This window comes from Nannospalax galili, unplaced genomic scaffold (assembly GCF_000622305.1).
Source record: "Nannospalax galili isolate Female #2095 unplaced genomic scaffold, S.galili_v1.0 scaffold529, whole genome shotgun sequence".
Classification (NCBI taxonomy): domain Eukaryota; kingdom Metazoa; phylum Chordata; class Mammalia; order Rodentia; family Spalacidae; genus Nannospalax; species Nannospalax galili.
The window spans coordinates 1,756,510-1,770,981 of NW_008360309.1; the positions used below are offsets into that span (position 1 = coordinate 1,756,510).

At 52.7% G+C, this 14,472-nt stretch overlaps 1 protein-coding gene across 2 annotated transcripts in view; it reads right to left on the reverse strand.

Annotated features, from left to right (window-relative positions):
* Positions 1-14,058, reverse strand: part of Colgalt1 (collagen beta(1-O)galactosyltransferase 1) — a 17,671-nt gene extending 3,613 nt beyond the window's left edge. The window contains exons 1-9 of one of the 2 annotated variants that reach the window (XM_008824592.3): positions 13,675-14,058; positions 12,487-12,597; positions 11,778-11,895; positions 5,891-6,025; positions 5,170-5,374; positions 3,424-3,543; positions 1,654-1,730; positions 1,482-1,588; positions 788-920 (exon numbers count right to left, since the gene is read on the reverse strand). In XM_008824592.3, the coding sequence (XP_008822814.1) occupies positions 788-920; positions 1,482-1,588; positions 1,654-1,730; positions 3,424-3,543; positions 5,170-5,374; positions 5,891-6,025; positions 11,778-11,895; positions 12,487-12,597; positions 13,675-13,931 (1,263 nt within the window). In that variant the 5' untranslated portion in view covers positions 13,932-14,058. Of the gene's footprint in view, positions 1-787; positions 921-1,481; positions 1,589-1,653; positions 1,731-3,423; positions 3,544-5,169; positions 5,375-5,890; positions 6,026-11,777; positions 11,911-12,486; positions 12,598-13,674 lie in introns of both variants that reach the window. The other variant, XM_017795991.2, reaches the window with a different exon arrangement.
* Between the last annotated feature and the right edge of the window lie 414 nt (positions 14,059-14,472).

Here is a 14,472-nt window from a genome sequence, read left to right on the forward strand (position 1 = left end):
TTTTATGTGTATGAGTGTATTGCCTGCATGTATGTGAGTGCACCTGTGTCGTGCAATGCCACAGAGTTCAGAAGAGGGCTTCAGGTGGTGAGACCCAAGTCCTCTTAACCACTGAGCCGGCTCTCCAGCCCCTGGAAATACTTCTTTTACCTGCCCTTCCACATCTAGACCATCCTGCCCACCACATGGTTCTCCTCCCACCTGCCTGGGCTTGTCCCTGCCTCAGAAATGTGGCCCATCTGTGCCTGAAACAAAGCAGCAGGAACAGGCAAACAGCCCATCATCCCTTGACCTCGACTTGGATGCTTCCCGTTGTCCAGGAGGGCCTGTCATTCCTAGTGCTAAGGATCACCCATGAGCAATTTCAGGAGGCCAGCCCACGTGTGCACCCATCACCTGAGTATCCGCATCTCTTTCCTTGAACCCACACTCTGAAGCTGACACCCTATCTAGCCTCCAGTCTTCAGGTCCCAGTGCTGGTTAATACCAGCAGCCAGGCTGGGGTTCAAGGAGGTTGCATTTGTAGGTGATGGGCCCCAGGCCCCACCTACTGTCTCCCCCAGCCTCAGTTTCCCCACCTGTGTAATGAAGGGCAGCAATCCCTCACTCGGGGGTGTCGGGTCCCTGAGAGACAGTTCAAGAGGCAGCCACCAAATCACAAGTCACAGGCCCTGTGCTGCTGCTGGCTGGTGGTGGTATGGGGACAATTCCCTCCCTGAGCCTCTGGTCCTGACCCAAAGATGTGAGACCAAGCACTGCTGGGCTAGACCCCCACCTGGGCACCCACCTCCTTCCAGATGTTGTAGTGGCTGAGGAAGCAGCCCAGCTCACCCTTGGTGAGTGGCCGTCCATGGTAGGGGTCCCTGTACCCTGGCAGCATCTGGATGCCAAGGGCGTCCACCTGGCTGCTGTTCATGGCTCTGTAGGGGCATAAGGGAAGAGGAGGGAGAGGATGGAAGGGGGGATGGGGAGGAGGAGAGAGAGGAGGGTGAATAAAAAGGAGAAGAGGGAGAGGAAGTGGGGAGGAAGAAGAGGAGAAGGAAGAAGCAGAGAATAGGAAGGAGGGAGAGGAGGGGGGAGGCGAGGAAGGGGTTGGCAGAAGTCACTCTAGCTCTGCTGAGCAATCTCAGTCCTCCCAGGAGTGGCACCCACCCAGTGGGGCACTGAGCCTGCTGCGTGGCCCGGCCTTCTGCAGGGAGGAGACTTGCTTCCTGCTTCTTGCCCTAAGAATCATTCCTAGCAACAGTCTACTCTGAGGCTTTCCCTCCCTGGGGTCAGTTCCTCCCTTGCATACTCCAAATCTACACACATACAAACGTGGGCAACACACACACACACACACACACACACACACACACACACACACACACACACACACACACACGCGCACACATGGTCATATGCACACACCACACACTCGAACTCCCACTTGCACACGCACACACTCACTCCAAAAACACACACTGTTCCCCAGGACGCACTTGCCATCCACAGCGTCCACCAGGCGACACTCAATCTCCTGCTCGTGCAGCGCCCGCAGCATACGTTCACGTCGGTCTCGCCTGCGCCGCAGGTTGATCATGAAGACCTGCAGCAGAGGCTGAGTGAGACCCGGTTCGCACCCACCACCCTCCACCCCGGGACCCAACGCACCTCGTCAAAGCCCATCTTGTCTGCAGTCTTACTGGGTGCCGAAATAAAGCGAGACAGCTGCACTGGTGGATGCTTCACTGAGGGGTGAAAAGTGGGGATCAATGGAGTTCATGGGACCTCCCAGGTGATCAGGACTTTTCTAACACCCCTCCCCACCCTTCCCAGATGCGTGTGACCAGCAGGGCCCCTGCTCAAGCACCATGCCCAGATTGCACCCTGCTGCAGCTTGCAGTACCTGCACCCAAGTCCCCAAGTCGCCCCTTTTCAACCCCAGGATGCTGGCCCATGGTGGTCCTCTAGCCCAGAACGCCTCATCTGACATCTAGCTGTGATGCCCTGGGGGCAAACACAGAGCCTCCAAGCCTCTGATTGCCACCCCCCAGTCTCAAGGCTCAACCACCAAGACCCCCCCATCCCTCCCTCCTACTTCCCAAACCCAGGTACCTATCACAAACACCTTAGGGAGTACAAGGGGTCTGTCCACTCATATTGTACTCCCGGTGCCCAGCACAGAGTTTGGTACACAGCAGGTGCTCAATAGCTACATGTAGAACAAAGGAATGGCCCCAGCAGTGTGCCTGTGTGATCCTGACCAATCCAGCCTCAGCTCTCCTCCTCCAGAACCACAGACACTGCACAGAAACACACTGAGAACTCACATGAGCATCAAGGCTTCAACTGCACCCTCAAAGGCTACATGTGTGCGCTGACCCTCAGGAACTCCAAGTGATGTCACTCTGAAGCATGGTCAGTCTTCTGAGCCATGGTCTCAAGCTGTAGCCCAGACTGCCCCACGGCTCACTGCCCTCCATCCTCAGCCTCTTCAGTACGAGGCATGTGCCCTACACACTGGCTCAAGTTTTTACCGGCCATATGGAGCTGCCTCTCAAGGCCCAGGGTACAGGTGATGCCTCCCACAGCTGCAGCCAGGGCAGGGGGTGGGGTGGGACCCACAAGGCTGCAGATGCCATGCAAGGAGATCTCCCAAGACTGTGTAGAGGGCCAGGGAGCACATGCAGTTCCAATCTTGGCCACCAGGGGCACAACAGACAGGAAATTTTAATAACAGTCTACTTAGTGAATGACCTTGTGGGGTTCTGTGGGAGCTGTCTGATGTAGGCCGAGGCTCAGACTAGGAATAACCAGGCTGAGGGTGCCACCTAGAACCCCAAAGGCTGTTTGGTCCGGGTGTGCATATGTCTCAGGGGCCAGCTACAAGACTGCTGACCACTGAATATAGGACTGACTCATTGACTGACTGACTGACTTCGTGGGGCTGAGGATGGAACCCTGGACCTTGTGTGTGCTCTCCCTAGCAGCATTCCCAAGCTAAAAGATCTAACTGCATTTCTTAGGATCTGGACTCTACACCCTGCACAGGAGAAGTTTAATATAAATATTAAATAATGTAGTACTGGGAACACAGGGAAGGGCATATGAATTTGGTCAGTGCCTTCTGTGGTTCCTGACTGCCCTTGGGGACCATTCAGCTGGTCCCTGCTGCCCCTGTGGCCACCCCACCTGTACACTTGGACCTCGTGAACATAATCTGAAGCCTGAGCTCAGGACCCCTCCATGAGCATAATCTGAAGCCTGAGCTCAGGACCCCTCCAGTCTCCCGCCTCTGTACATGCTCATCCACTGGTAACACTCCCAAGTGTGGTGAACTCCTATCCACCCTGCACCACACCAAACCCTCCACAGTCGCTGTGCCGAGTTACAGGCACACAGGTCCCCTGTACTCACACCCTCTGACACAGGGAGACTCACCCATGACCTCCAGCTGCACATGCATGAAGCTCTCCGCCTCGTCCTGCAGGGAGCTATGCGAGCGCAGCGGCACGGGCAGGAAGCCATACAGCTCCTTATTGCACACGAACATCTGCACCTCTGCAAGTGGGGACAGGGCAAGTCAGGCGCCACCTGGGCAAGTCTGAGCCAGCCTGGGATACAAGAAGCGATGTCTCAAATAATTATTATTCTCCACCGCAATTCTGGGCCACTTAAAAAAATATAAAGGTGGGGCTGGAGAGATGGCCCAGTAGTTAAGAACACTGACTGTTCTTGCAGAAGTCCCAGGTTCAAATCCCAGCACCCACACGACAGCTAACAACTGTCTGTAACTCCAGTTCCAGGGGATCCAACAGCCTCTTCTGTCCTTTGAGGGAATTGCATGACACAGGTGCACTTACCTACATGCAGGCATAACACTCATACACTTTTGTCTTTCTGAGGATGGTTTTAGTTTTCCTTTATTCCTCAAATAGGGTTTTCTGGATGTAGCACTCAGTAAATAGATCAGTCCTTAAAAAATGTTCTTCTGCTGGGTGTAGTGGCACATGCTTTTAATCCTAGCACTTGAGAGGCAGAGGTAGGCAGGTCTCTGTGAGTTCGAGGCCAGCCTGGTCTACATAGCGAGTTCCAGGTCAACTGGGGCTGTAGGGAGACCCTGTCTCAAAAAAAGACTAAAAAAAAAATTATATATATAAAAAAAGCTAGGTCTGGGGCTGGAGAGATGGCTCAGCAGTTAAGAACAGTGGTTGTTCTTGCAGAAGACCCAAGTTCGAATCCAGCACCCACATGGCAGATAACAACTATCTGTATCTCCAGTTCCAGGGGATCCAGCAGCCTCCTCTGACCTCCGCCAGCATTGCATGACACGGGTGCACTTACCCACATGCAGGCAATACACTCATACACATGAAATAAAAAAAAGCTAGGTGTGGGGGTACATGCTCAGTCCCAGCACTCAGGAGGTGGATCTCTGTGAGTTTGAGGCCAGCCTGGTCTACATAGGGAACTCCAGGCCAGCTAAAGTGTGGGGGCAACAGGGAGGTCCTGTCTGTAAAATAAAATAAAATAAAATACAAGCAGCCCTCTTGCCCCTGATTTCGGTTTTCCCTTTTGGGTCTCACTTTCTGCGGTTTTAGTCAACTGCAGTCTGAGAACATTAAATGGGACGTTTCAGGGCCAGTGAGATGGCTCAGCAGGTAATGTTGCTTGTCTCCAAACTTGATGACTTGAGTTCAATCCCTGGGACCCACATGGTGGAAGAAGAGAGTTGGTCCTACAAGTAGTCCTCTGACCTCCACACCACACACACACACACACACACACACACACACACACACACACACACACTCACATAAATGCACAAAAATTGTGAGAAGATGGGAAAATATCAAGATGGAAATAATACCCACATACAGGTCTTTATGTTGTTGAGACAGGATCTCACTGTGTAGCCCAGGCTGACCTCAAATTTACGATCCTGCCGCAGTCTCCCAATTCCCAGGATCACAGGCTGGCACCACCACACCTGACAGTCAACAGGTCTTAAGGAGCTGGGGGTGGAGCCAATCAAGGCGGCTGGGTGCAGAGAGGTGCTGACTCTTAGGACAGTAGCTGTGCCTGAAGGCCATCTTCTCCCCAAGTTCTGGCCCTTTGAATGGCCTGTGTCCATTTGGACTTGCTCAGTGTGGAACCCACACATCGTCGGCACCTGGCTGCGCTCACCTGCCTGCTTGCAGGAGAAGGCGAAGACGATGATGTCATCGAAGGACCAGGTGTAGTCCGGGTGCGGTGGGTAGAAGGCCAGGTTTCTGGATGCAGACTTGCGCAGGTCAATGAGGAAGGTGGAGTGTACCATGGGAACCGGAAAGCAGCCCCTGCGGTCACGCTTGCGGATGGGGATGTAGGCAGGCGTGCGCTTGTAGTAGCCCTGTGCACAAGGGTTAGATGTGGGCCGGCACCCAAGAGCAGGGTGCAGTGGTGCCGGCCATGGCCCCAGAGCCACATGGTCTCACTAGGTAGCCCAGGGTAGCCTGGCTCATGGAACTCCTGCCTCAGCTTCCCAAGTACTGAGATGACAGGCCCTACACTCCAGAGTCCAGGACTTGCTATGCATTCTTGAGACCCCTGACACCCAGTCCCCAGCTCCTGTCCACTCCCCTGGCTTTACCCACCACCCCAGATTCAAACCTAGGAGAGGGGCTTGGAACCAGGCCTGGTCAATCAGGCATTGGTTCAGGGATAAGGGGGGACCTGCTGGAGCACACGCATCAGGGCATGCCTGAAGGCCCTCCTAGGTACGGTCATTTCCTAACTGTAGATGTGTGAGTTTGGGCAAGCCACTCCCCTCTCTAATGAAGGGGACCCCACCCCTGCTCCTTGGCTGGAGGTCACCTGCAAGTGCCGGTCAATGACTTGGCCCACCCCGCCGAAGTCCCCATCGTACCTGAGAAGTCATCCCACACCAGAAATTGGAGTAAGCTGCTCGGGAGTCCAACATCGGGGCCACCACGGTCTTGTTCTCTGCGATGAGCAGGCTCAGCACGTCAGGGTTGGTGATGAGGTTGTCACTGTCCACAAACTGCAAAAGATTCACATGCTGCAGCTTGGCTGGGCCCAGGTGGAGGCACGGGGGCCCAGAGATTCAACACCCTCAGTCCTCTCCCAACACCTCTGCCCTGAAAAGTGGGGTGTTGGGGGACTGGGGACGTGGGTCAGAGGTAAAGGTTTGCAGTTGAAACATGAGGACCTGAGCAGCACCCGCATAAAGAGCTGTGGTGTGGCATGTCTGGAAGCTCATCACTGGGGAGAGGACCCTGGGGCTCACTGGCCAGCAGGCATAGTCAGATCAGTGAGACACAGTCTCAAAAAATAAAGTGCAGGATCGGGCATGGTGGTAACACACCCTTAATCCCAGTACTTAGGCAGAGGCAGGCAGATCTTACAGAGATGGAGGGTCTACATGGCGAGTTCGAGGTTTGCTGGGGCTACTGGGAGACCCTTCTCAAAAAGACAGATAGATAGATGATAGATAAATAGAGAGACAGATAAAGTGAAGAGGCTGGCTGATCTTGAAGAGGACCCAAGTTTGGGTCCCAGCACCCATGTGACACCTACAACTGTCCATAACTCCAGTTCCAGGGGATCAACACCCTCTTCTGGCCTCTGTGGGCATTGCACAACACAGGTGCACTTACATGCAGGCAATACATTCATACACATGAAATAAAAACAAATAAGTAGGGGCTGGAGAGATGGCTCAGTGGTTAAGAACACTGGTTGTTCTTGCAGAAGACCCGGGTTTGAATCCCAGCGCCCACATGACAGCTAACAACTGTCCCAGGGGATCCCACATGGCAGCTAACTTCAGTCCCAGGGAATCCGACAGCCTCTTCTGTCCTCTGCAGGCATTGCAGGACATGGGTGCACTTACCTACACGCAGGCAATACACATAAAATTTAAAAAATAAAATTTTTTTTTAAGTGTTAAAAAAAGAATAAAAAACAAGTTGGAGAATGACTGAGGAAGATGCCTGACTTGGCTTCTGGGTAGCACAGACACGTACACATGCACGTTCACACACAGCAAGCACACACAGGCACGAGGGGTGCGTCACACTCTTGAAGAGATACTCCAGGCAGCAGGAAGGACGGGCGCACAGTTGGCTACTCTGATTGGGGCTCAGGGCACAAGGCAGCCCCAGTGGGGTTATTCCGTGGTGAGTGGCCAGTGACTACAAGGGCCTCTAGGGAAGCAGAGTTTCCTGCATATGGAGCTGGCCCTGGGGGGATGTTGTGATTTTTTTTTTTTTTTTGGACAGGGTCTCATGTAGCCCAGGCTGGCCTTAAAATCCTTATGTAGAAAAGGATGGCCCTGAACTCCTGATCTTTGTCTTAGCCTCCCAAGTGCTGGGATGACAAGTGTGTAACACCACACCCAGCATGTCAGAGGGTAGATTTTAAAAAATGGTAACTGGGGATTGGGGAACAGCTCAGCGGGTAAGAGCACTTGTTATTTAAGTATGAGGCCCTGAGTTCAAATCCCCAACACCCACATAAAAAGCTGGGTGTGACCCAGTACTTGTGACCCCTGAGCTGTTGTAGTGGCGACAGGAGGATGTCCGTGGCTCACTGGCTGCCAGTTCAGTTACAACTTCAGTGAGAGACCCTGTCTCAAAGGAGTAACATACACGGCAGATAAATAAATAAACACAAGTAAAACCTGGCAACACTGGCCCTTATAGGGCATGGCTGGTTCCCAGGCCTTGTGCCCATTCCAGTGCCACTAGCTAGCTCACTATTCATATGCAAATGTTCCCAAACCCAAACCCTCTCTGCCTGGCATTTCAGCCTGGGCCAGGAAGCTGACTGTATCCTCAGATCCCGATTCTGTTACTAGTGATGTATTTTCAGAACACTGGGATCAACTGTGGGCTGCCTCCTGGGAGCCAAGCATGGGACTCCCTCACTGGGGACTGAGACAGCTGCTTTTGGGAACAGGAGCCATGGGTCATGTTGGCAAACTTGGTGGCAAGCCCCTTTACCTGATGAGTCATCTTGTCAGCCCATCCACCAGTGTGGTAACAGTGTAGTTCTTCTGGCTCTGTCACTCAGGGTCATGTTTTCCAGGTTCACCAACTTTATCTCATGAATTGGTGTTCCATTCCTTTTTATAACTGGGTAATATTCCAGTATGGCTAGACCCTGCTGGGTTCATGAGCTGACAGGCATTTGTGTATTTCCACCTTTGAGGTCTTGTGACCTGTGCCACTGTGAGCATGTGCATGAGGTGTTTGAACTGACTTTCCATTCTTCCTAAGGGGTCATCCCCAAGGCTGGTAATGTTAGCATATCTCTCTGTTTAACTTTTGGGGGGACCACCAGGCTGACCTGGCTGACACAACTGCACTTACATTCCACAGAGGACACTGGAGTGACAGGAGCCAGAAGAAAGGGCCCCACGATGTGTGGTCCCAAGACAATAACCATCCAGAACAGGCCAGTCCATAGAGACAGAAAGCATTTCAGGGACTACCAGGGTCTAGGGGAGGGATGGAGACTGCTGACAGGGAATGGGGCTCCTTTGGGAGGTGGTGGAATGTTCTGGAATAAGAGGTGACCATCATACAACATAATAGATATGCTAAATGCCCTGGAATTGGATTGCACACTCTGAAATGGTTAATTTTATGTTAGGTAAATTGTACCCCAATTAAGTTGAATAGCTAGCTACAAAGTGGCTCTGACCAGACAAACTGGGCTTTTCCCTTTCTTCCCTAAGCTTATTTAAATTACACTTCCCCTGCAATAACATCCATAGCTTCTGTAGAATGGGGAAAAATAAAGAGACTGTTTTAGTAATAATTCTTGGAACACCAGAGAAGCAATTTCATATTCTACTATGTAATGTCCTGTGACACCAAAATCATAATGTCCTCAGAGAATCTGCTTTGAGCTCTCTGTCATCCCGGTGAGCTCCTCCCAGTTTGCTAAGGAGAAGAGCCAACCTCAAGCCACAAAAGCAAAAACCAAGGAAAGAAAGAGAACATGGTAGTTCTGTTCCAGGAGGCTATGGAAGGTTCGGGAATGTATCAGATCCACCACTGTGCAGGTCTGTTCTGTTCTGAGACCCTCACCCATACCTGACAGCTGTCTTCTTTCTCATCTGTAAAATGGGATGATAAAGGCTCCAGCCCAAAGTGCTGCTGAGGAGCTGGGCCCACTTTTCCCATCTAGGAGTCACTTGGTCCTCCCCATAGGGCTCGGGCCAGTCCAGGCCCACAGCATCCTGACCTCACCTGCCCTTCTCCATATAAACCACATTGCTAACTTACTGGTGGGTGGTCTGACAAGATGGCTCATCAGGTAAAGGGGCTTGCCACCAAGACTGCCAACCTGAGTTTAATCCTCAGGTCCCCACATGGTGGAAGGACAGAATCAACTCTTCCAAGTTTTCCTTTGACTTCTACAAGGATGTCATGACCCATGCACACTCCCCATATATACATACATACATACATACATACATACATACATACACATACATATATACATAAATGTAATGGAGAAAAAAAACTCCAGGTGCTGTCCCAATTTCTTCTGGCCTCTGCTGGCATTTCACAACCTGGTGCACTTACTACACACACAGAGACACACATACACATATTTGAAAATCTTAGCTGGATGTGGCAGCACATGCTTTTAATCCCAGTACTTGGGAGGCAGAGGCAGGCAGATCTCTGTGAGTTCGGGGCCAGCCTGGTCTACATGGTGAGCTCCAGGTAGCTGGGGCTACAGGGAGACCCTGTCTCAATTTTTTTTTTTTGAGACGGGCTCCTTGTAGCCCCAGCTGGCTTGGAACTCACCATGTAGACTAGGCTGGCCTCGATCTCACAGAGATTCGCCTGTCTCTGCCTCCCAAGTGCTGAACTAAGGATGTGCGCTACCACACCTGGCTGAAAAAAATTTTTAAAAAAAGAAATTAATTGGGGCCGGAAAGATGGCAAAGCTGTTAAGAACACTGGTTGTTCTTACAGAAGACCCAGGGGATCCAACAGCCTCTTCTGACCTCTGTGGGCATTGTACGACACAAGTGCACTTACCTACATGCAGGCAATACAGGAATACACATAAAATAAAAATAATAAATAGCTGGGCGTAGTGGCGCATGCCTTTACTCCCAACACTCGGGAGGCAGAGGCAGGCAGATCTCTGTGAGTTCAAGGCCAGCCTGGTCTACATAGTGAGTTCCAGGACAGCTGGGGCTACAAGGAGACAGGGAGACCCTGTCTCAAAAAGACCAAAATAAATAAATTAATTAGTTAAATAAATAAATAAAATTTAAAAAAAAAAACAGTTCTAAAAAAAAAAAGGAAAGAAACTAATCTTTTCCCCAGTGTGGTGGCACACGCCTTTAGTCCCTGTACTTGGGAGGCAGAGGAGGCTGATCTCTGTGAGTCTGAGGCCAGCCTGGTCTACATAGTGAGTTCTAGGATAGCTGAGGCTACAGGGAGACCCTGTCTCAAAAAAAAAAAAAAGAAGAAACTAATCTTTAAAGATTCATTTTATTTGTGTGTGTGTGTGTGTGTGTGTGTGTGTGTGTCTCTGTGTAATGGCTGTGGAGGCCAGAGAAATCAGATCCCCTGGAACTGGAGTTACAGAGGGTTGTTAGCTGCCATGTGGGTGCTAGGGACTGAACCTGGATCCTCTGCAAGAGCAGCAAGTCCTCTTAACCATGAGCCATCTTTCCAGCCCATCATATTTTTTGAGGCAGTCTTGTTCTGTAGCGTAGGCTGGCCTGCATTTCACTGCTCTCCTGCCTTAGTCCTTGGAGAGCTGGGCTATCTCACATTGCAGTCCATCCTCAACTATTCCCTCAGAGGACACTGTGGGTCAGGGAAGAGGAACTGGAAGTCTGGCCTCAGCATCTGGGTGTCAGCACATCCACTCAGCCTGTGACCTCCACCCTTGCTGCTAGGATGTGGCCAAAGGATATCCTGGTACAGAGTATGACATCACCAATGAGATGACTCAGCAGGTGCTGATGGCCTGAGCTCAGTCTCTAGGAACCACATGGTAGAAGGTGAAAACTAATTCTCATAAGCTGTCCTATGATCTCCACATGTGCGCTGCCCTCAAAAAACAAATAACGGGCTGGAGAGATGGCTCAGCAGTTAAGAGCACTGACTGCTCTTGCAGAGGACCCGGGTTCAATACCCAGCACCCACATGATGGCTATGAACCGTCCATAACTCCAGTTCCAGGGGAATCCGACGCCCTCTTCTGACCTCCACAGCATTGCACAACACGGGTGCACTCACATACATGCAGGCGATACACCTCCAGTTCCAGGGGAATCCGACGCCCTCTTCTGACCTCCACAGCATTGCACAACACGGGTGCACTCACATACATGCAGGCGATACACTCATACACAGAAAATAAAAATAAAATAATAAAAAAAGACAAAACAAACCACAAACAAGTTCTACTAAGGCAGGATCCCAGGTAGCCCAGGCTGATTCGCCATGTAGTTGAAGATGACTTTGAACTCTTCATCCTCTTCCACCTCCCCAGTGTAGAGGTGATAGGTGTGTACCACCACACCTAATTTGTGTGGTGCTGGGGATGCAACCCAGGGCTTCATGCATACTAGGCAAGCACGCTACCAACTAAGCTACGAGCACTCAACCAACTGAACTACAGCTATGGCCCCACCCTTTCCTTTTTGATCCTCAGTTTACCCTTTTGCAAATGGTGTTATCAGAGACTTGGGTCTTTGCCCATCTCATTCTCCCTCAGGACACTGTAGCCTCCCAGTCTCAGAAACTCACCAGTATGTAATCAGCCCACATGTCTCGAGCTGACTTCAGGGCCGCCTGGCGCAACTTCATAACATGCTCGTATCGAGAGTCAGACCAGTGTTTGGGACCCTCCTCGTCTGAGTAGGAGCTGTAAGGAGTGGGGCTGTGATGTTGAGAACATAGCACACTGTAGCCCCATGGGTCTCATGGCTGCCAACCAGAGAGGGAGAGAAAAGAGCACAGGGCAGAGGGTCCTGAGCACATGCAAAGGTCCAGAGACAGAAAGCTAGAGGCCAGGTGAGGGCCCAGAGGAAAGCTCAGCCACAGCACAGCTGCCATCCCAGGGGTTGTCTGAGCCAGCAGTACATGGCAGTGCAGGGAGGCTGATACAGGATGATGGCAAGAGTTTGAGGTCAGCCTGGGCTACAGAGTAAGACTGAACAGGGGAGGGGATGACAGCAGGGCCCTGAGCCAGAGAACACAGTAGTAGGTGGCCACTAGACACACAAAGGGCCGAAGGCATTCCACATGGAGGTGTGGCAGGAATCTGTGTTCAAGGCTGGACAAAGTAGTGAGGGTGGTGGGGACAAAGGTCTGGCTGGAGGATCAGGATCTGCTGAGGGCGGAGTGGCAAGATAGGCTGGGGTCAGGGACAGGGTCTGGACACGGTGACAGGGAGCCATGGCTGATGCAAACATGCTTAAGCAGGTTGGGATGCTGTGGACAGGCTGCGGCTCACCTGGGTTCCTCTGCTGGCCGCCACTCGACAGAGTGGTATAAACCCTTCACCGCCACCAGCCACTCACGTAGGATGGCTGAAGTGTTGTCTGTGTTGTGATCTGTGGCCACCCTGTGGGCACAAAGGATGGTCAGAGCAGCAGGATGCACCTAGGGCTTCCTATTCAGGCTCAGCATTCCCCCTCCTCCCAGCTATGACACCTTGTGCCTCAGTTTCTCCATCTGTAACAAGGCAGTAAGGACAGCAGCCAGCTCATTGGAACACAAGGTGAATGGGACTTGCTAATTTGGAAAAAATTGGTGTGAGTTCCAGATGGGTACAGGCTGCCCAGGGAGACCCTGTCTTAAGAAAAAATACATACAAGGGAGCTAAGTCGGGAACTTAAAGTCCCCAGCTTGGGCCTTCTTCGTGGCTGTTGTCCCCTTGTGTGAAGGGTCCATGTCCCCTTAGAGCCTTCTGGTCCCTTACCCCATGCCAGCTGAGTCTGGCCCACCCTGGAACCTATGTTCTGGGTTGGGGCAGTATCTTTCTGTTGGCTTGGCAGGGGCCTGGAACGCTTGACCCCAAGGTGCTGGCCCCACAATGGGTGCGCTGAGGGTCTGGACATGCCAGTCTGGCCCATTCTGAGAGTGCTTAGGTCGTGGGGATGCAGCTCATCTGATGAAGAAACAACTTATATGTGGGTCTGGGAGGACAGCAGCTCCAGGTCCCCACACCCCTCTGGGAACAGCAGCCCGTGTTCCCCGGAGGATCACAGACCCAGGGTGCATAACTGGGTCTCACGGGGTGGAAACTCTGGGGTGGACGATCGGGTTCCCTGGGTGACCAATCTGGTCCTCTTGTGCCCATTCCGGTCTCTGGGTGCACTCTCTAGTTCCCTGTACCAGCTTTAGTCCCCATTTGCCCACTCTGGCCAGCAGTGCCCGCTCTGGTTCTGGGTAACCGCTCAGGTGCCTGGGTGCACTCTCTGGCCCTCTGTACAGGTTCTGGTCTCCCTTTGCTGGTTCTGGTCTTCCGTGTTCACTCTGGTTCCCAAGCGCACTCTCTGGTGCCCTGTGCCTGCTCGGGTTTCCAAGGTGCGCTCCGTGGTACCCTGAGCCTACTCTGGTCCCTTGTGCACGCTATGGTCCCCGGGTGCACTCTCTGGTCTCCTGTGCCCGCTCTGGCCCCGGAGAGTTTCCCGCTCACCACAGTGCCGTGCGCTCCCGCGGGTGCCGCAACCTCTCCAGGGCGCCCAGCGTGGCGGGCAGCGCGGGCGCTGCGTTCCGGGCCAACAGCGCGATGAGCACACGCGGCGCCTGCAGCGGGGACTCGGGACTCCAGCGCTCCTCGGGGAAGTATCCGTCTGCGCCGTGAGGGCCGCCCAGTAGCAGCAGCAGCAGCAGCGGCCGCGGCAGTGGCAGCACCAGGAGTCCGCGCCGCCGGCCCCCGGGCAACGCCGCCATTGCTCCACGCGTCACCTTTAAGTCACTTTTCGGCCGGCAGACGTGGGCCGCGCCTTAAAGGCGACGGGATTTAAAGAAAAAGAAAAAAGGAGGTCTTCCATCCGGGTCCCGCCCCTGACGCGCCTTAACGGGGAGGAGAGCTCTGGGTCAGCACCGAACTAGCGGTACCTTCCGCCCAAACTGCTCCTTTAAGAACACCACTTTCCCTCCGACAGCAACAGGTCCTCACCTCTTGAAGACACTGGCAGGGCGGCCCAGGAAGCCCCGCCCCCACTCGTCTTAAAGGCACACAGCCAATTTTTTCGCCTCGCCCTTGAAGTCTGTCTCTTTTGTCTGAGGTCCAAATGTTCCACGGACACAGAATGTTGTCGGCCTCAGTTTCCTAGGTTACAATATTGTTATTTCCGTTTGTTCTGAATTACATTTTAAGGGGCCCGCTAGATGGCTACAGTTGGTAAAGGTGATTGCTGACATGCATAAAGTCCAAGTTCGAGCCCCAGGTCCCACAATTGTGTTGCCCTCCGACTTCCACAGCGCATAC